The following is an 18,080-nucleotide window of genomic DNA, read 5'->3' on the forward strand; positions in this document are numbered from 1 at the left end:
CAACAGCCGTGCGGAAATGGCAATTGCGTCAACAGAATAAAAAAATAAATGGGATCCGTCAATTTTCTAAACAGGAAATCATTAAGTAAACCTTCTGCCCTTTTATCTGGTAACATTTGTTGGAGATTTTTGTAAGGAAACAGTTTGGATGTTGCTGCAATCTTTTGTGACAAATAATGTCATTAAAAATGAATCATGGGGTTTTATGTTGATTACTTGCAGAAACTCAAAAAATGACGTTAGACACCGATGGAATAAATTGTCAGAAGGCACTTCCGACCAATTACTTTCATATACGTTTGTTTGGATTCATTGCATTAAACAGGAGTCTGTGATTGCAGTAATCTGTGTTATATTCACAACTCCAAAGTCGTAGTCCATTTTTTTTCAGATCTATCTGTCCATACCAAAAGGAGAAAAAAATATATTAAGCAAATTTATGGACGGTGAAATTAAATAATATCCTCGTTGGACCACCAGATGGCGACAGAGCACCATTTGAATTGACTCCATTTTATTTCCGCCTTCATCACATCTTCACCTGGCACAAGCACTCAGATACAGACTCACTCTCTCGGTGCGTCTGAAGCAACCCACACACTTGTTGACTGAGGAGAATATTGCATAATCGGAGGGCGATGTGGTGGCATTCTGTATATTCATACTGTGGTAGTCAAAACTGAGGCTGCTCTCAACTGCTCACCAACGGCGCTGTAAATCTCAATCGGCAGTGGATTAACAAAGCAAAAGGTCACGTTCAAAACCCACACAAACACACACACACACACACACACACACACACACACACACACAGAGAGAGAGAGAGAGAGAGAGGGAGACTTTTCCACCGCATATTGGAGCCAGAGTCTTAGTCTCAGCACGGTTCACTGGGCAACTACCAAAGAAAAGGAAGAGGAACACAACAAGAGATTTAGGTCTTAAAACAGAGAGAGAGAAAGAGGGCATGAGTTGGAAAGAGAGAGACAGGGTTCATAGGGAAAAAGACAAGCGTGAGACTGAAAGAAAAAAGGCAGTCAAAATGTGAATCCTGTGGAGCTGGTGTTGGGCTCTGTGGAGGACATAAAATCAAGTCGATTCTGCGTTGTGTCCACAGGATTCATTGCTTATTTATCAGTTGTTATACAGAGACAGAGAGGGTGGGGAATGAAAAATTCAGACAGGAGGCATGGCCTTATCTCCTTTTAGAAATTGTGAGATTACACACACTGGGCGGTAATGGCTCCTGCATGCACTCAGTGTGCGTGTGTGTGTGAGCGAGAGAGGGAGGGATTTGTGGAGGATGGCTGTTCCTCCACATCTCTGACACAGCATTAAGCATTGGTGTGCACGTGTGTTTTGCTCCATCACATATTCTGAATGGCTGCTGCACATCTCTTGAGTTTTCTTCATTAATGACACAAAGTTATATGTTTCCATGTGTGAGAACATATAAAGGTTCCTGCAGTCATGATGGGATATTTATTTAAAGTGTCACAGCAGATAGGCAGAACAAGTGTCTGTTTTTGATGTTGGTTGCACTTCTTGTTTAGAGAAAAGACCTCCTTCTTAATGTGCCACAAAGCTCTCGAGGCTCGTACCGCACATATTTATTTTTGGCAATCTGGACAAGTCCATAGGCCTACTGGCGGTGATGGGGCCTCGCGTATCCAAGTACTGGCAAGGGATGTTCTGTAATACTGCAAAACACAGCATCATTGCAGAATTCACCAGCAGTTTCTGTTTATGCTCAAGAACTGTGGCTGTTCACAAAACTAAGTAAAAGTAGTCAAGTGTGCAGGTGGATGGTTGTGTTATTTGAGGCTTGTGACTGTACATGACATGTTGAATTGTCATTGTAGAAAAAACGTATATGTTAGGAATAACATTAACAATTGCCCAGTGATTGCATGAACAATACCAGGGCCCTGAAACTGAAGCAGTATTAACACCATTTAGGTCCTTGTAATTTGTGAAAATAAAAAAAATATGGTCAGAATTAGATGGTTGCTCCAAAACCATAAAGGTTAGCATATCACCAGAGCAACCGACTGCTTCTGCTGTCCTTGGCTGTAGCTAGCTGTCGTTCTTGCATTAGCCAATGGCTCTCTTAGCTATGAAGCCAGCGGCACGGCTAGACAACAGAGAGTCACAATGCAGCAGCGTGCAGAATCTTGTTTATTTGGTGAATTGAGGATCTATTTGGATCAAACCAGGGTTGGTTGTGGAAAGACAAATGAACTGACTGTTTTGGTGCATTTATTTTGTTTCTGCCAGCAATTAAGTTTGTCCAGGTTCAGTAGTACGGAGAGAAACTGTACAGTAAATTGAAGAAAGGGTATTTACTTTCTTGACATTTTATGAGTTTATTTTGTTTATTAATTATGCTAAAAGCTGGCGCATATCTCCCAGCTGAAACACCAGGTACTATCAGACTATATCATCTAGTCGTACGAATTGTTATTATGAGACAGGAGGGGTTGGAGCTAGCTCGTTAGCATGCTAACTTAGACATCCCCGCAACACACTACATAGACGTTTTGAATTAATGTCAGCACAGTTTTTTCTTCACATTCATTTTATGATGTTGGGTGAAAAATTCTGTCCTTATGTTACAAGTTGCTCCTTTAATGTTTGGAAATTGTTTTTGTTGCATTTGTTTTTTTTTTTTTGTGTGCTTGTTTTGCATAAAATCCACACAAAAAAGATGGAGGAGGTAGAAAAGTAAGTAAAAGGAAAACAGCAGGATAACAAGAGACAAGGAGGAGAAGCGGCAGGAAGCCTTGGTTAGTAACGTTAGCTGGAAAGCCTTGGATCTATCAAGTTCATAATTCATGGAATCCCAGGCCGCTCCTCTGTGCTGCATCTAAATTCCTCTGTTGAGAAGTTATGGCCAGGGACTATAAGGCAGACACACCCATACACACACACACACACACACACACACACACACACACACACACACACACACACACACACACACACACACACACACACACACACACACACACACACACACACACACAACATATAGTACTACAGAGTAAGGGAGGCGTAAAAGGCAGCAGAGGAAACAAGAAGAAGAGAAAGAGAGAGAGACAGAGAGAGAGACCACAAGAGATGCAGTGGACGGACAGAGTGAGAGAGAGTGAGCACACTGCTGCAGGCCGAGGGGTAGATGAGGGGGATGATTCAGAGCATGTCATAAAACATCGATACACCTCAAAGGCCATGCTATGAGCTCTGCTTACACTGGAGGCGATTATGCCTCTAAATAATTCACATGGCCCGTGCAACCACTTATTCTCACATGTACAGTGCAAACATTTGTGAACATTACACCAAAAATATTTGCACAATAAAGTATAATTCTGTAGTGTACATGTGCAAGCAGTGAGGAAACGTATGAGTAAAGAGTACAAACAACCGTACCACAAATCAGTGTCTTCATTAAAAAAACCCAAAACAAAACAAAAAAAACCCATGTTTTGGCGGTTTGGCTGGAAGGTCTTCAGATGGAAAGATTTGCATTTATATTTAGCTAGTATGAGTAGCATCAAGAGCCTGAAGGACTCTTATAAGCCAACCCAAGAACCAAACACATTTCTGCCAAAAGCTGATGTGTTGAAACTTTATGTGTAATTTAGTGCAGCTTTACTTTCCTTAGGTGCAGTTTTCAATTTTTATGTTGTCAAAATGCTGTGCTAAGTCAGAGTTTTCACTTTGCTTATCTTGTTGCCACAAACACTGTGGAAATCATCCTGACATCCCGTGAAAAATATCTGGTTTTGTTTCCACAAATGTGACTAGAAAATGACCAGTGGTTTCATGCTTCCAGATGCTGAAACTATATAGTGGTTTCATGCTTAAAAATGTTGAATCTATCCAGTGGTTTCATGCTTCCAGATGTTTAAACTATCCCCTGGTCTCACGCTTACAGATGTTGAAACTATATAGTGGTTTCATGCTTACAAATGTTGAATCTATCCAGTGGTTTCATGCTTCTAGATGGTAAAACTATCCAGTGGTTTCATGCTAATAGATGTTGAAACTATCCAGTGGTTTCATGCTTACAGATGTTGAAACTATCCATTGGTTTCATGCTTACAGATGTTCAAACTATTTAGTGGTTTCATGCTTTCAGCTGCTGAAACTATCCAGTGGCTTCATGCTTACAGATGTTGAAGCTATCCAGTGGTTTCATGCTCACCAATGCCAAAATACTGCATGAAACAGTGATCTCTCCCTTGGCAGCTATCTCACAGCAATAACAGGTAATAATTTGATGCTATGCATGGTTTGCATAAACATAAAATACTAACATTTTATTTTGGTGATTTGGCTGAAGCAGCTGATAGATTAGTTGGCTGTTATGGAGGCCGCCTCTTGCAAAACTGGACTGTACACAGTCCTCCAACCTCACTTTCACATCAACAACATCTCATCTCGACAGTTTTGACGGACCTCATTCCCACAAAAGGTTTTTTTTTTTTTTTTAAACTGGAAGTTACACATGCTTAATTTTAGAGCTGTTGGGCAGTCTCAAGTTCCAGGTCTGAATCATGGATGCAGTGTTATCAGAGAGTTGCCCGAGTATAATTACATGTAAATGATGGTGACTGGAAATGGAATCAACATTTCAGCCAATTTGTCTTGTGGGTGGAAAGCTAGAGCGACGGTAATTCCATGTTACAGCACTTGCAGTTCATGTAGAAATAAGTGGGAGTTCGAATGTATCCACTTCAAAGAGAATCCGTCATAATCTGAAAGGTTTTTCATGTCTGAAGCAGTGCTTTTGTATTAATGCCATCACAAAATGGCTATTCATGTCCCTGCCAGGGAGGCCTCGGTTTGATATCAGCTCCTCTACGCCTCCATCTGTCTGTGTATTCTGTGCTATGTGCTATTTCTCATTCATTAGCTCTGACTCATCCTTCTAATAACTACCTCTGTTTCCTCTCTGAAATAGTTTTCAGTTGTTTTTCTATTGTATGATAAGTCCGCTTGCTTGCCTCTCTGACTCACCCATTTTATTGTCAGAATAAAGCTCTCAATTTTCGCCTTTTAACTCTCCTGTGCAGATGACTTTTCATTGTGACTATCATCTCCTCGCCTCGGGCTGTCACGTTGGGTTTATCATCGCACTTAAGCATCCCATTCTTGTTTCTTCCTGTTCCATTCAGACATATTTACTGTCATGGCTCTCACCTCGTCGCCTCGGGGCTGAGTTCTGTGTTCAAACAGACATAATTGCTCTCGCTGTGGTTAGAGGTTTGGCATGCCTCACTGTTTTCTCATGTTAACATTTTATCTGCTATGCTGTCACTGATGCTTACTGTTTAACATATTTTTAAACATATTAGTGGCTTCAGCAGTTTCGCTTCCAGGCATGTTTATACCCTTAGGCCGTGTGAGAGCACAGCACAACTTTTCCTCTGATTTGAGAAGATGAACAGATGTTCAACATATGCATGAAAAAACAGAATATTCAATTCAGGATGGCACTTTATTTACCCCAAAAGATATCCAAATAAAGCTACTTTAATCACTAAACCAAATGGTCCTAATCCCACAGTCTAGACACAAATTTTAATCTTTTTCGACAAGATTGCTTGCAGGACTCTCTGTATGGCTTTACTTTTTTGTGGTGCTTCGGCTAAAGCATAGATTTCGGCTATCTGGTATTTACCCTGCGTTTAGCAGTTCACTAAATAAGGTAATCCAGGATAATGCAGGATATGCTTTTAGTTGAATCCACTGTTCAACATTTGGCAGGAAGCAGAAATATGGTCCTGTGGAGTCATGCCCAGCGAATACACATTCTCATCACAGAAAATATCCATTGACACACCTTTAGATCAATAGGCTTTACGTAGCTCAGTTAGCTCCGTTAGCCAGGGGAGCAGAGGAACATTAGTGTTGACACTGCTAACATAGGATTTTTGGATTGCAACAAGTTTCGGTTTTGGAGCAGCAACAACAACAACAACAAGGCGGTTCAGAAGGATTTTCACACCATTTTATTAGAAACAATGTGTCTGTTAGTTATACATTAGAAACAAGGACAGAAACATTTCTGCTGTACTGTACTAAGTCTGAAAAACCAGCTGGATCATAAAATAAAGCAAGTAATTCAATTACTATAGGGTAAAAGCAACACAGCATTTGAATAAACACTTGTAAGTAATCATAATAATATTAATAATAAATTTCTCTTGTAATTCTTTATGGCACTACATTTCTTGTGCAACTGTCACATTTCTGTTATAAAGTAAGGAAAGCATAGCAGTGAGAACTGTGTGTGTTTGTGTGTGTGTGTGTGTGTGTGTGTGTGTGTGTGTGTGTGTGTCTGTCTGTCTGTGTGTGTACATGTGTATCGTCATGTATTTGCAGGGAAGCACATGTCACAAGAGGAAAAAACTTAAAAACAAAATCACTCACTGTTTTTACCCGTTGGGAAAATAAATAAATGAGCATGATTGCTGATAAGATCAACAGAGACAGAAAGAGAGAAAGAGATTGAGAGAGGTACAACAACGTTTACCATCCATTTTGAGTGGTGGGGCAGCGTAGACAATCCAATCAGCTTCCAGGCCCCTCACACAACCGCCAGCATTTCTTCTCGAAATCAAGCAGTAAATAATTTCATTCATTAAATGTGTGTCCCGTGTCCATAAAACTCCAGTCAGAATATCAGGCCGGTCAGCCAAGCGCAGAAAATAAAACCAGCCCCCGAGAAGGAACTCTCTGTGTACCTCAGAGCAAGAGCAAATGTTCCTCAGTCCAACGAGTCGAGAGAAGAGAGAAGAGAGAGAGAGTGAGAGAGAGAGACTGGAGTGTATGTTATGGCCTGTTAAATATTTATAGATGTGCCTTTAAAGGTGGATTAATCTCTAGCCCACGAGTCCATACATCAACAAATCAGAGACTACACAAGGAATGCGGTGAAAAGTCCACCAACTGAAACCTCAGTGAAGAGCTAGAATGAGTATCACGCTGTCAAGTTAAGTGTTGCAGTAAAAACTTTTTGCTCCGCTGACTGGCACCTACAACCTAGGTTATAGCATTAATCAGTAAAATAAACATTTACAAAATAGTTGCAAACCCACTTAGAGTTTGTCCTGTCGTCTGGTTGGGTCGTTCTTAGCTTTAAGATGAATTTAAAGGTAAAGTGGCACATGGGAATTAATACAATCCCTTCACACTTAATAATAAATGTTATTGCAACCCACTGCTGGGTTCAGTATACATACAGTTGGGGGGGCGGCGGGGGATCAGACTGTGTTTAGTTGTATGGAATAAGAATTCTGGTTTGATCGAGTTAAACAAACACACACACACACACACACACACGCATGCAAGCACAGTCACACGAATGCACACGTTGCAAGAACCCATCCCCCTTTGGCACCTAGTCCAGCCCAGCCTGCAGGAACACGGAGATCTGTCTCTGCTGAAGTGTAGTGTACTGTACGTATACACTTTGTGTTGTCAGCAGATCCTCAGAGAAACCAGACCTCAATGAAAGGATGTGGAAAGCAAGTTGGGATTTCCATCTTCTGAGAGCCCTTAATGTCTTAAAATATTATGGCCTAGGTTAAGTCTATCTAAAATATCTATGGGTGGCAGCGAAAGCATGACATCCCCCTTCCCACTCCAGTCTAGTGATGTTTAATCTCTGTAATCTGTGGATGGAGGAACAGACAGATCATCCCGTCATAGGAGGGGGAAACACTGGACTTCACCTAATCATATTTTGTTTTGTAGCAGCTATGGCAGAGAGAAAATCCCTGCCGATTATGTCATTCTGACATGGCGGGAATCTGTTTATCTTTCAGGCCATGGGTAGCAGAATCCAGAGGAAGTTGGGCAAAACAAACGTTATCAAATCGTAAAACATATTCCATTCTCATCGTTAAAAAAGACATATTCAAAACAGAACAAACCAAGGAGTTCATGTTATTGATGATTCAACACTTTTTGAATACTTTAAAACTCAACACTTGCCCAAGTGTAAGGTCCTGGACCTGAGCATAGTACCTTTGAAAATCCTGTCCTGAGAGCCAGCTGAGTCCTCCATTCTGCAAGAGGTGACCAGGAGAATGAGACCAGACTAGATCAGACCATGCTAGACTTGATTAAACTAGTCAAAAAGACAAACACAGTCTAACTCAAGCCCAGTCCAGATTAGGCCATCTCAATTAAATTCCAACCTTGCCCAGCTAAACATCAGTGCTGATGCTACAGCTGCGGGTAAACATGTCCCTCATGGTGACCGACCGGGCCAGGTTCGGTTTACGGTAGTTTGAAATGTTCACAGGCACTGGCAGGTCCAGGTCCTGCTGCTGGACGCTGCGGTAGCTGATCCGGTCGCCTCCGTTCCTCAACCCATCTGGTTGATGGTGGAGCTGCGGCTGAGGCGGCTGGAGGTAGAAAGGCAGCTCATAGTGCGTGCAGGAGGGACAGAAGGTCTGTGAGCGTGTTAGTTTCCTGGCCAGAGGAGGGGTAGAGAAAAGGGCGGGGCCATTTGGGATGGCGGAGGCGGCGGCCGTCGCCGCCACAATGTTGTGATTGGAGTGGACAGGCGGGAGGCGAGACGTGACGGCAAAGTCCGGCTCCTCCTCCTCCGACTCGGACTCTTCTTTCTTGCAGCAATAGTACTAGTGGTGAGAGAGGGGGAGGGGAGAGGCAGAGTAAAAAACAAGTAAAATTCATTCTCAGAACACATATGGGGCAGAACATAACTAGAGTGACTGCTAACTGCTGTTAACTGTAGCTGCCCATAGCTAGTTAGCTTAGCTAGCTGTGCAGCTAGCAATCCAGTTTGGGAGCTCAGAGCACTGGGGGAATTGTTTGTGTTTACACCACTAACAGGGGAGCTTTAGGCCGAGATGGGCTAGGGCCAGATGGTTAGCTTGCTAGCTTCAGTAGATATTCTATATAATCTGTAGAAGTCATAATCTGTAGCTAATTTGTTTAATGTTTTCAGCTAAAATTATTACTAATTGCACCTTGAAGGTAAAAAAAAGTTACATAATGTTGCTTTCAAGGACAGTACAGAGACACAATTACCTGCCATTGCCTGCAAGCAAATTAGTTTATATTACTATCTACCCAATAAAGTCTAGGTCAGCCTCAATATCATAATAATTATGGTCATATAGTGTTATTTTACAGTGTTTCCAGACATAAAACCATGGGTTTTGTGCATACTTAGCAGAAGAAAATGGCCATGTAAAAAAATAAGTATAGTCTAAATTAATGTATTTACACATTCATCAACAACAGAAGACCACAGCATGGGTCTACTGTTTGTACATTCTCAAAGCATGTAGTGACTCAAAACTCTTTAGAGGGAAGATGTATCTCATAATCTAGCCCATTCTCCACATGAGGTGTTCTCCAGGCTAAATCACTCAAGATGTTCATTCATCCCCTCTCAGTGAAGCTATGCGCTACAGTATGATGCAAAATGGTTTTGCTTCTGCTTCACAAACTATTCAAGTTCGAACAGACTTTTGAGAAGCCACTTTTCAGCTGAGAATGTGTGCTTACTATTTCTGGCCCACAAAATGTAGCTCTCAAATTCACTCCTGGCATCGCGCCAACTAATATGAAGCCATAATTTGGGGGGTCGCTTTTGATTTTGCTGTGAAATATATGAGAATCCTATGAACTGTAATCAGTTCTAAGTGGAAAGGATCATATAATTTCCACTCCACCGATATTATCTTAGGTCCCAGTTGATCTCATTCACAGAGTGCTTTTATCTGAGGTGCTTAACAATTTGCCTCTCAATAAATCATTCACGCACACTCACACACTATTAGCTATATGAGTTGATGACACCAAGCCTCGCAATAAATGCTCTACCTGCCGAGCCACTGGCACCCCACTCAGCGTGAGTTTGACATCACATTTCTAAGGTGGGGAAACGTCCAGGCCCTCAGAGCTTTTGAATCCCCATGTGCACAGCCTCAAAGTAATAAGCCAGAGTTTTAAGCCTTTATAGACGCAGTAATGTAAATATAGATCGGACCAGTGTTCACTGACATAACATTTAATGTTTGTTCTGCTCCTTTTAACCTCATTTAGCTACACATTCTACATTAAAGGTGCAGTTCGCCCTATAATCAAATATTTGTGCTCTTACCTGTAACTCTATTCATCCATCTATATTGTTTCGGCGTGAGTTGCCCAGTTTTGGAAGTTCTGCCTTCTCGCTTTTGGTGTTTTTTGCTGTGTTTTGAGGAAATCAGCAAGAGCGATGTCTCCCTTCTCTTGGATTTAATGGAACTAGATGACCCTCAGTTTATGGTTCTCAAAGTGCTGAAATTTCTTCTTTCTTTTCAGAAATCATGGCCTGGCCACTAAAGATCCCATAAGCCAACCATATCACCAAGCAGAAGGAAACGTGTCTACTCATGGACAGGGGGCTTGTGCTCATGACAGTACAGGGTGTTAACAACAATGCTGTCCTCCTTGGCTACGTTGTAGTTTTAGCTGGCTTAGTTAGCTTGCCTCTAATTCATATGTAGATGTATGCTTTCCTCTGTGCGGTGATTCGGCGATAAAGTAGCTCCAACTTTAACCTGCTCACAAAAAGGTTGTGATTTTTGTAAAAGATTTTTTTTTTTTTTTAAGCCAAATGCCATCTAGCTCAATTATATTAGAGACTAGGCAGACATCTCTGCGGCTGAGTCTTCAAAACTTGAGCTCACTCCAAAACAGTCTAAATAGATGAATAACATTACTGGTAAGAGGAAAAATATGTATTTTTGATTTTGGGGTGAACTGTTCCTTTAAACCAAATTATAACTCTGAACTATTAAACTAGACCTTCAAGAAAAAGCATTTTGTTCCATCAGTTAAGATGGTCTGACTGAAATATACTATTCTTGTAATGTTTCTTATGAATAAATTTGAGTATATGGAGCAAGTCTATAAAAATACTCCAAGGAGCTTTTTAAACTAAGCTTCAGCAGGACTCTGAAAATCTTTGACTAAATTATTATCATGTCCCCCTTGAGAAAAATTATGTATTTTTCATGTCCCTGCAGACTGAGCTGTTAAGATCCCGATCTTGTGTTTATTAACGCTAAAGCAATGACAGGACTTTGTGATTCCCAGATGTTCAATTTAGGAGCCGCACGACAACAAGATTAAGTTGCTCTCGTGCACATTTTCTGATACTGAGGATGAGGTTCAGTGTTTGGTGTTAAAAAATAGCTCGGTCCCTCAGGTGTGAAAACGCCTTTTGGTTTTTAAAAGGTATGTGATAGCAACAAACTTTAAGCCGCTTTTTGAGCTCTGCTACTGAGAGCATTGCACTCTGAAACAGGGCCAGAGGTAGTCAGTTGGTGTTGCAGCTGCTCGTTTGTTTTGTCGATACAAACTACTTTGGTCTGAGTGGGTGTGTTGCATTGTGATTTCTAGCGTTCATTTTTAGGGAATTTTAACAGCTTGCACAAGATGGAGTGGGTTTGGGGTAGAAGTTAGATAAATTAAAGCAAAACTTCGATATTTTTAGATACCACTTGCACGCCTGTAGGATAAATACTGCAGCTGGAAGCTGGTTGCAGCGCCTCTGACATCAACGTATTACACCTTGTTTTTTCAGTACGTACAAAAAGTGATGTGTCAGTTTTCAATATGTTTTGCATAGTATTCAGTAGCATCTAGCAATGAGGTTGTGTTGTTATGGACTCCACTGCTCCACTGTCTCTGACTGGTTGCTGGTTTTGTTTGTTTGTTTGGTTTAGGCAAGATGAGTGAGATTGGTAAGGGGTTAGGGGAAGTATATCAGGGCAAACCAATCAGAGACAGAGTATGGTGAAGGGTGCGAGTCCTAGCCAATCAGAGGCAAAGTAAAGGGGATCTTAACGATAAAAAGCAGTGGGATCCATAATAACGCAACCAGTTTATGCTACGATCATTATATATTACCGGTATATTTAATGGACAGACATATGTGTGATAATCTAACTCTCTACCAGAAAGCAAGAAAAGCTTACTCTCCAAAGTTTTCCTTTAAGGAATCGACTAAAATGTAATAAGTTCAGGTCAAATTGTAAATCAGTTTGTTTCCCCTCACAGAATCACAGAATCACAGAAAGATTGACGGTGAAATGCACGTGGGATTAGTGGAAAGTATAATGTAAAACAGCAACAAACCCACATGCTGGAATAGTAATCCACGAGCCGCAGCAGTAATGCTTCCCGGCGGTGTTATTAGCGTGATATTTTGACCTAACCGGAGTTTATCAAGCATGAAAACACAAAGCACTTCCTTTCACCTCATTCCATTTTCATTTCATTCTCATGCAACCAAGACGGCTGAATCTGAATGTCTGAATATCGGTGCACAAGCTCCTGGAAAGACGGACGGGCTTTTTAAAACGTACAACAATGTGATTTCCCTCGTGGGTAATGGAACTGAAGTCTGTAACTTATCAATGGGAGACAAGGATCAAAGGAATAATTTGCTAAACGTGAAGACTTTGGAGGGAATACCAAGCTCAGGCTGAGGCAGAAGGGCTGCTGAAAGGAAAAGTGCAAACACATTTTCATTTTCTGCCTACTGGTGTAAAATAAATTGAAGGGGAGATTATTTTTGTGAGTGCAGGTATAGCTCCTACACCTCACAGTGAATCAGTGATTGATGATTTTCCTGAAGTTCCAGTAATGAGCTGTCCCTAATCAGATCACCAGTGGGCTCTGAATTCGAAAGTCAAGGATCAAGGAGTACTGACATACCATCGAATCTGGCGTCATTACCATTTGCTGTACCGTCACAAACTTTCAGAGGAAAAAGCAATGAGTGCAACAGAGGCTGGAACCAGTCGAGGCCTCACCTGCAGCCTACAGTAGCACAGTACTGCGATGATAAGGAGTAATATTACTGTAGCTAGAATTCCACCAGTGATGACCACTGTCCCGGCTGTCATTCGAATGGCTCTCCATCAACACCCTGCAGAGAGCAAGAGGAGGGAGGATGGGTGGAGATTAGCAGAGGGAGGAGGGTGGGGAGTGGAGAAAGAAGAGATGACGGAGGAGAAAGCACACAATTCATCAGTACAGTGGCTTCATTAAGTAGATTATAACTGTGTCTCATCTCAGTGGTGCTTATTGAATTATCCAGCAGTTAGGAGACATGTAATAGAATCATCCCACAAATGCTGCTCATAATATGGATGGGATCTGCAGGCCGGAACACATAGAAAAACGAAGCAAGAGGGAGTGGGAAAAGGCGGCATTCAGCAGCAGAACGGGGATGAAAATGAGTTGCAGAGAAGCCACAAGAGTGAGGAGATAAATGGATGGTGGGAGTCGGGAGAGTTGAGGTGGCGGAGGCAGGTGAGGGGAAGCCAAGACAGAGTGAGCTGTGAATTGACATGGAGTGAGGGGGGAGAAAGAGGTCAAGATGAGGTAAGTAATAGTCACGGAAAGGGATTTGATGAATGGCTATGAGAAGGAGAGGCAAAGTGATGGAGGGGATGAAGAAGACGGTGTGATAGATAGACGGGGAGAGCAGAAACCTAAACAATGGGGGACATGAAAATGACAAGGGAGGAAGAGGAGATAATGATGGTTTGATGACAAAGGCAAATGGGTTCATCGGGAGAGAGGAAAAATAAAGAAGGAGGGGTAAGAAAAGAGAAGGGATTTGGCTGATTTGAAGGGATTTTTGTGTGATGAAATGTTAAAGCCGAGCCCATTGTTGAAAGAAAAACACTGCTTAAAAACAACAACAAAGGTCTAAAAGGTCTAGTAAAGGTCTAGTATTGTAGGAAGTGAAATTTGCATTGATTGCATTTGATTATACATCAGGTCTAGATACACATACTGTGAAAGAATCAAAACGCTTAATCCGCGCTGAAATGCCCACAGTCTGTATTCAGAAACTTCACATTTAAACAAGCCGTCAGGACTTCTGTAACATTGTGATGTCACAACTATACAGGGAACACCCTCAGTCACGCCCCCAATATGTCTGTTGTTGCAAAAACACTGACAGAGCAGACTTCAGGCAGAGGGGCCTTAAAGGGACAGGCACCAAAACACAGTACAGAGAGACAACTATAGCTGCCAGTACTTCACTGTAATTTAACAAGGACATTTTTTACAGTGCATAAAAACAACGTCTTTTTTGAATCTAAAACTTCTGTCAACACCAGTTAATTGAAAGAGACAATGGTGTCAGGGCTGGTAGTCAGTGTTTTATGGTTCACCATATGCCTGTTTTATAATAAATTGAACTGCATAAAAAGAACAGTGCATACCAAGACAATGACTGATCTTTAGGGCAGATGTATAACACGTACAGGTGGAGAGAAATCCTTGGTCAGCAGATACATAGATGCATGACGGTTTTTTCAAAGTGGCAATGAAACAGCATTTTGAGAGCACTGTTTCCTTAATTGGGTGCACCGCCTGATGAAATGGGGATTATATAAAAGTCTAGACCGAGGGGATGTCAGATGAAGGAGGGAGAGAACAATGTTACAATGAATGCGATGAATGACATGACAAGTTATGTTTGCAATTAAGGCGACAAAGATGTCAGCAGTGTGCTGTGCTTCGTCAATAGGCAGATAGAAAAGAAACAGACACCAGAACAGAAACATAATAACGTGTGTTGTACTGCTCAAAGAAGACAGGGAGACAGATCGCAACCTTTGCTGCATCAATCAGCAGGAAACATCCAAACAGACAGCTGTGGGTGACCTTTGAACTCTGACCTTAAAAATCAGAGCTTACAGCAAAGACAAATGGAGATGTTGACGAATGGGTTTTGAGTTTATTCATCAAGCAGTGCAGCACTGCAGCACTCACTGTTTGGCTCTAGCATGTGTGTGATTCACAAAACCCAAGCCACAGCCTGTATACAATCTACATGAGACTAAATCTTTTTGTTGATTTTGTCGGTTCAGGTAGTTGAAATTTAATTGAAACGACTGGGGGTGAATGGCTGGGGCTGAACGTTACAGCACATCATAGGAACATTTGCAGCAGTACGACTGACTTGAGACTGAACTGACCTCATTCTCAGTTTATTAGATCAATGCTTCCCCTTTAATTACCTCTTTTCAGTCTCTACAGCAGCTGGATTACAGGAAGAAGCCTCGGGCCTCGAGGCTTTAAATATTCATCTTACTCTTGAAGGTAATACACATTCATCACAAACATTGTAATGTCATTCACACTGTCAAAAGTAATACCTCTGTTCTGCCACCCCTGCACTGTACAGCAGAAAAAAGTATTTAAAGCTGACGCAAAACTGAAGGGTTTGATATACGCAGCAGTCAGAGTGTATCCATCAATGACAAATGGAATCATTACTCACGCATACAATAAACTGCCACATATCAACAGCAGTTAAAGAGGAACTACACTGTAAATCCCAGACAGAGGACATGTACAGTAGTGCTGCACTGACCTTTGTGCTACTTTTGATGGTGCTGGCTTTATATGTGTCTGCAAGCCACAGATATGTTCAAATGTGTATGTTTCATACATGTCATGTCAGCATTTCAACTATAATTTTAACATTCAGATTACATGTTTATGAGCTGACCTTGGAGGGGCTGGTAGTGGCGGGACAGCAGCCCAGCAAGATAACAGTATCTAACATTTGTAAGCATGTAACCAATGGATCTTTTTAAGGAGATATTGGGTTAATTCGTAGCTGTGTTTGTGGGGACAGAACCAGGTAAGGCAAAACTTGATCTATTCCCTAACTCTAGCCAAGGGCTTCCTCGTGCCGAAACCTAACCAGAGCAAAAGGACAGTTTTTTCACAACATGGAAATCAAAATTGAGCAGAAAGAACTTTAAAAAAAACAATATTTCTATACATCAAATGATGATTTTGTAGATATGTAGATTGCCAACATTTATTCTCACCACTGGAGTTACAGAGATCACAGCAACTGCAACATGTAAAGAAAGAAAGCAGGATTTCTGCCTGCCATGCTCAACACTAGAAAAGAATACAGACAGTCTTCTGTATGAACTCTGCGTTCATCACTGCCAATTGTTCAAGTGAGACACAAGCCCAGGACAAGAAAACATTTTAAACATGATTAAAAATGTAACTTCGCCCAGTCAGTTACAGTAGAACAACTGGCAGGAGACTGGACTGGGAAAAAAATGAGTTGGACAGTGGTGAAGGAAAAATGTAGGTCTGTGCCAAACCAAGTCGACTCATAGCGGCGCCCTCTAGTGGTTGAATTGCTTAACAACCCTGCCAATAAGAGGGACACATGAAAGTACATACAGTCGTCCTCAAAATTATTCATACCCTTGTTAATTTTGTGATTTTTTTATTTTTGCGATGAAACTAATGCATTTTTGTCACGTTTGTTTATGAATTATATGTGACCAACAAGTGAAAGAACGACAACAATACACAATTCAAGAAACTCTTAAATTCATGGGTATTTTATTGTCGGATTACCAAAAAATGCCATGTTCAAAATTATTCATACCCCTGGCAATATCTCAACAAAAATGTCCCAAATGTGTTCATCTTTGTCCCAAAGTTATTTCATGATGTCTCATTGGAATGAATACCTTTTTTGTTGACCAAATGTTAAACAAGGTTAAAAAAAATAGCATCTTTCCAGAAGAGTATAAATAGTGGGAAAGTGTTCAGGTCATTGTTAATCTCTGGTCATCATGGTAAAGAAGAAGGAGCTCAGTGAGGACCTGCGTCAGCATCTTGTGCAGGCCCACAGTGAAGGAAAGGGTTACAAGGCCATTTCCAAGCAGTATGGTGTCCCTGTCTCAACCGTCCAGAGCATCATCAACAAGCACAAGAGGTTCAACACTGTCAAAAACCTCAGTGGGCGTGGCCGAAAGTGTAAGGTGTCCCCCAAACCGTCCAGGAGAATCTGCCGAGAGGTCAACACCAACCCACGGACCACAACCAAGGCCCTAATTCAAACCCTTGAGCAGACAGGGACAAAGGTGTCACGGTCCACCATTGAGCGAGTTTTGCACAGAGGAGGTCTCCATGGACGTAAACCTCAGAAGACGCCGCTGCTCAGGAAAAAACATCTGGTAGCTCGCCTGGCCTTTTGTAGAGGTCATCTGAAGCAAGATCCCAGCTTTTGGTCAACCATCCTGTGGTCTGATGAGACAAAACTGGAGTTATTTGGCCATATGGATACCCAGTATGTCTGGAGGAAGAAAGGAGAAGCCTATAGACCAAAGAACACTGTGCCCACTGTCAAGTATGGTGGTGGAAGCATAATGCTGTGGGGATGTTTCTCTTCCAGTGGCACAGGCAATCTCGTCAAGGTCCAAGGTATCATGAAAAAGGAGGATTATATCAGGATACTTGATGAAAATGTCAAGGAATCTGCTGAAAAACTCAAGCTTGGCCAAAACTGGATGTACCAGCAAGACAATGATCCTAAACACACCGCCAAGGTAGTCAAGAAATGGTTCAAGGACAATGACATCAGTGTCCTGGAATGGCCAAGTCAAAGTCCTGACCTCAATCCAATTGAGAATTTGTGGCATCACTTGAAGACCAGAGTGATGGCGAGGAAACCAACCAACCTGACCCAGCTTGAGGCATTCGCCAAGGAAGAGTGGGCCAACATCCCACAGGAGACGTGCAAGAAGCTTGTGGACACGTACAAGAATTGTCTGGAAGCAGTCATAAAGAATGAAGGCTATGCCATTGACTATTAAATAAAGACGATGGACTAGGGTATGAATAATTTTGAACATGGCATTTTTTTTGGACTCCGTTAATAAAATAATGTGGCAGTGATGGTTATATCATTTGAAATTGATGTATCTATTTGTTGCATGCATATGGATTATAAATTATCTATATATTTTCTAATCAGTGGAGTATTTCTTGAAAAATCCATGTCCCACAATGTTATGTTAGCAATAACAGCTGCATGAAGCAGGATTATATTACTATTACACATGAGCACATTCTAAGGAATTAATTAGTTATTTTAAACAGAAAAAATGTGATTTGGCGGTAAAGAAATGTTCTGTAAAAACTCCCACTAGAAATTTGAGTAAGAATTATGCAAATACTTGAGGTAGGGGTAGAAA

The 18,080-nt window shown here is 41.4% G+C and overlaps 1 protein-coding gene across 1 annotated transcript in view; it reads right to left on the minus strand.

The window, feature by feature from the left end:
* Positions 1–6,001: 6,001 nt before the first annotated feature.
* fam163ba (family with sequence similarity 163 member B, genome duplicate a) overlaps positions 6,002–18,080 on the minus strand; it is a 31,995-nt gene continuing 19,916 nt past the window's right edge. The window contains exons 2-3 of the mRNA XM_037116277.1: positions 12,852–12,967; positions 6,002–8,657 (exon numbers count right to left, since the gene is read on the minus strand). Of these exons, the coding sequence (XP_036972172.1) occupies positions 8,220–8,657; positions 12,852–12,944 (531 nt within the window). The 5' untranslated portion in view covers positions 12,945–12,967 and the 3' untranslated portion in view covers positions 6,002–8,219. The remainder of the gene's footprint in view (positions 8,658–12,851; positions 12,968–18,080) is intronic.

Source organism: Acanthopagrus latus, chromosome 12, assembly GCF_904848185.1.
Source record: "Acanthopagrus latus isolate v.2019 chromosome 12, fAcaLat1.1, whole genome shotgun sequence".
Classification (NCBI taxonomy): Eukaryota; Metazoa; Chordata; class Actinopteri; order Spariformes; family Sparidae; genus Acanthopagrus; species Acanthopagrus latus.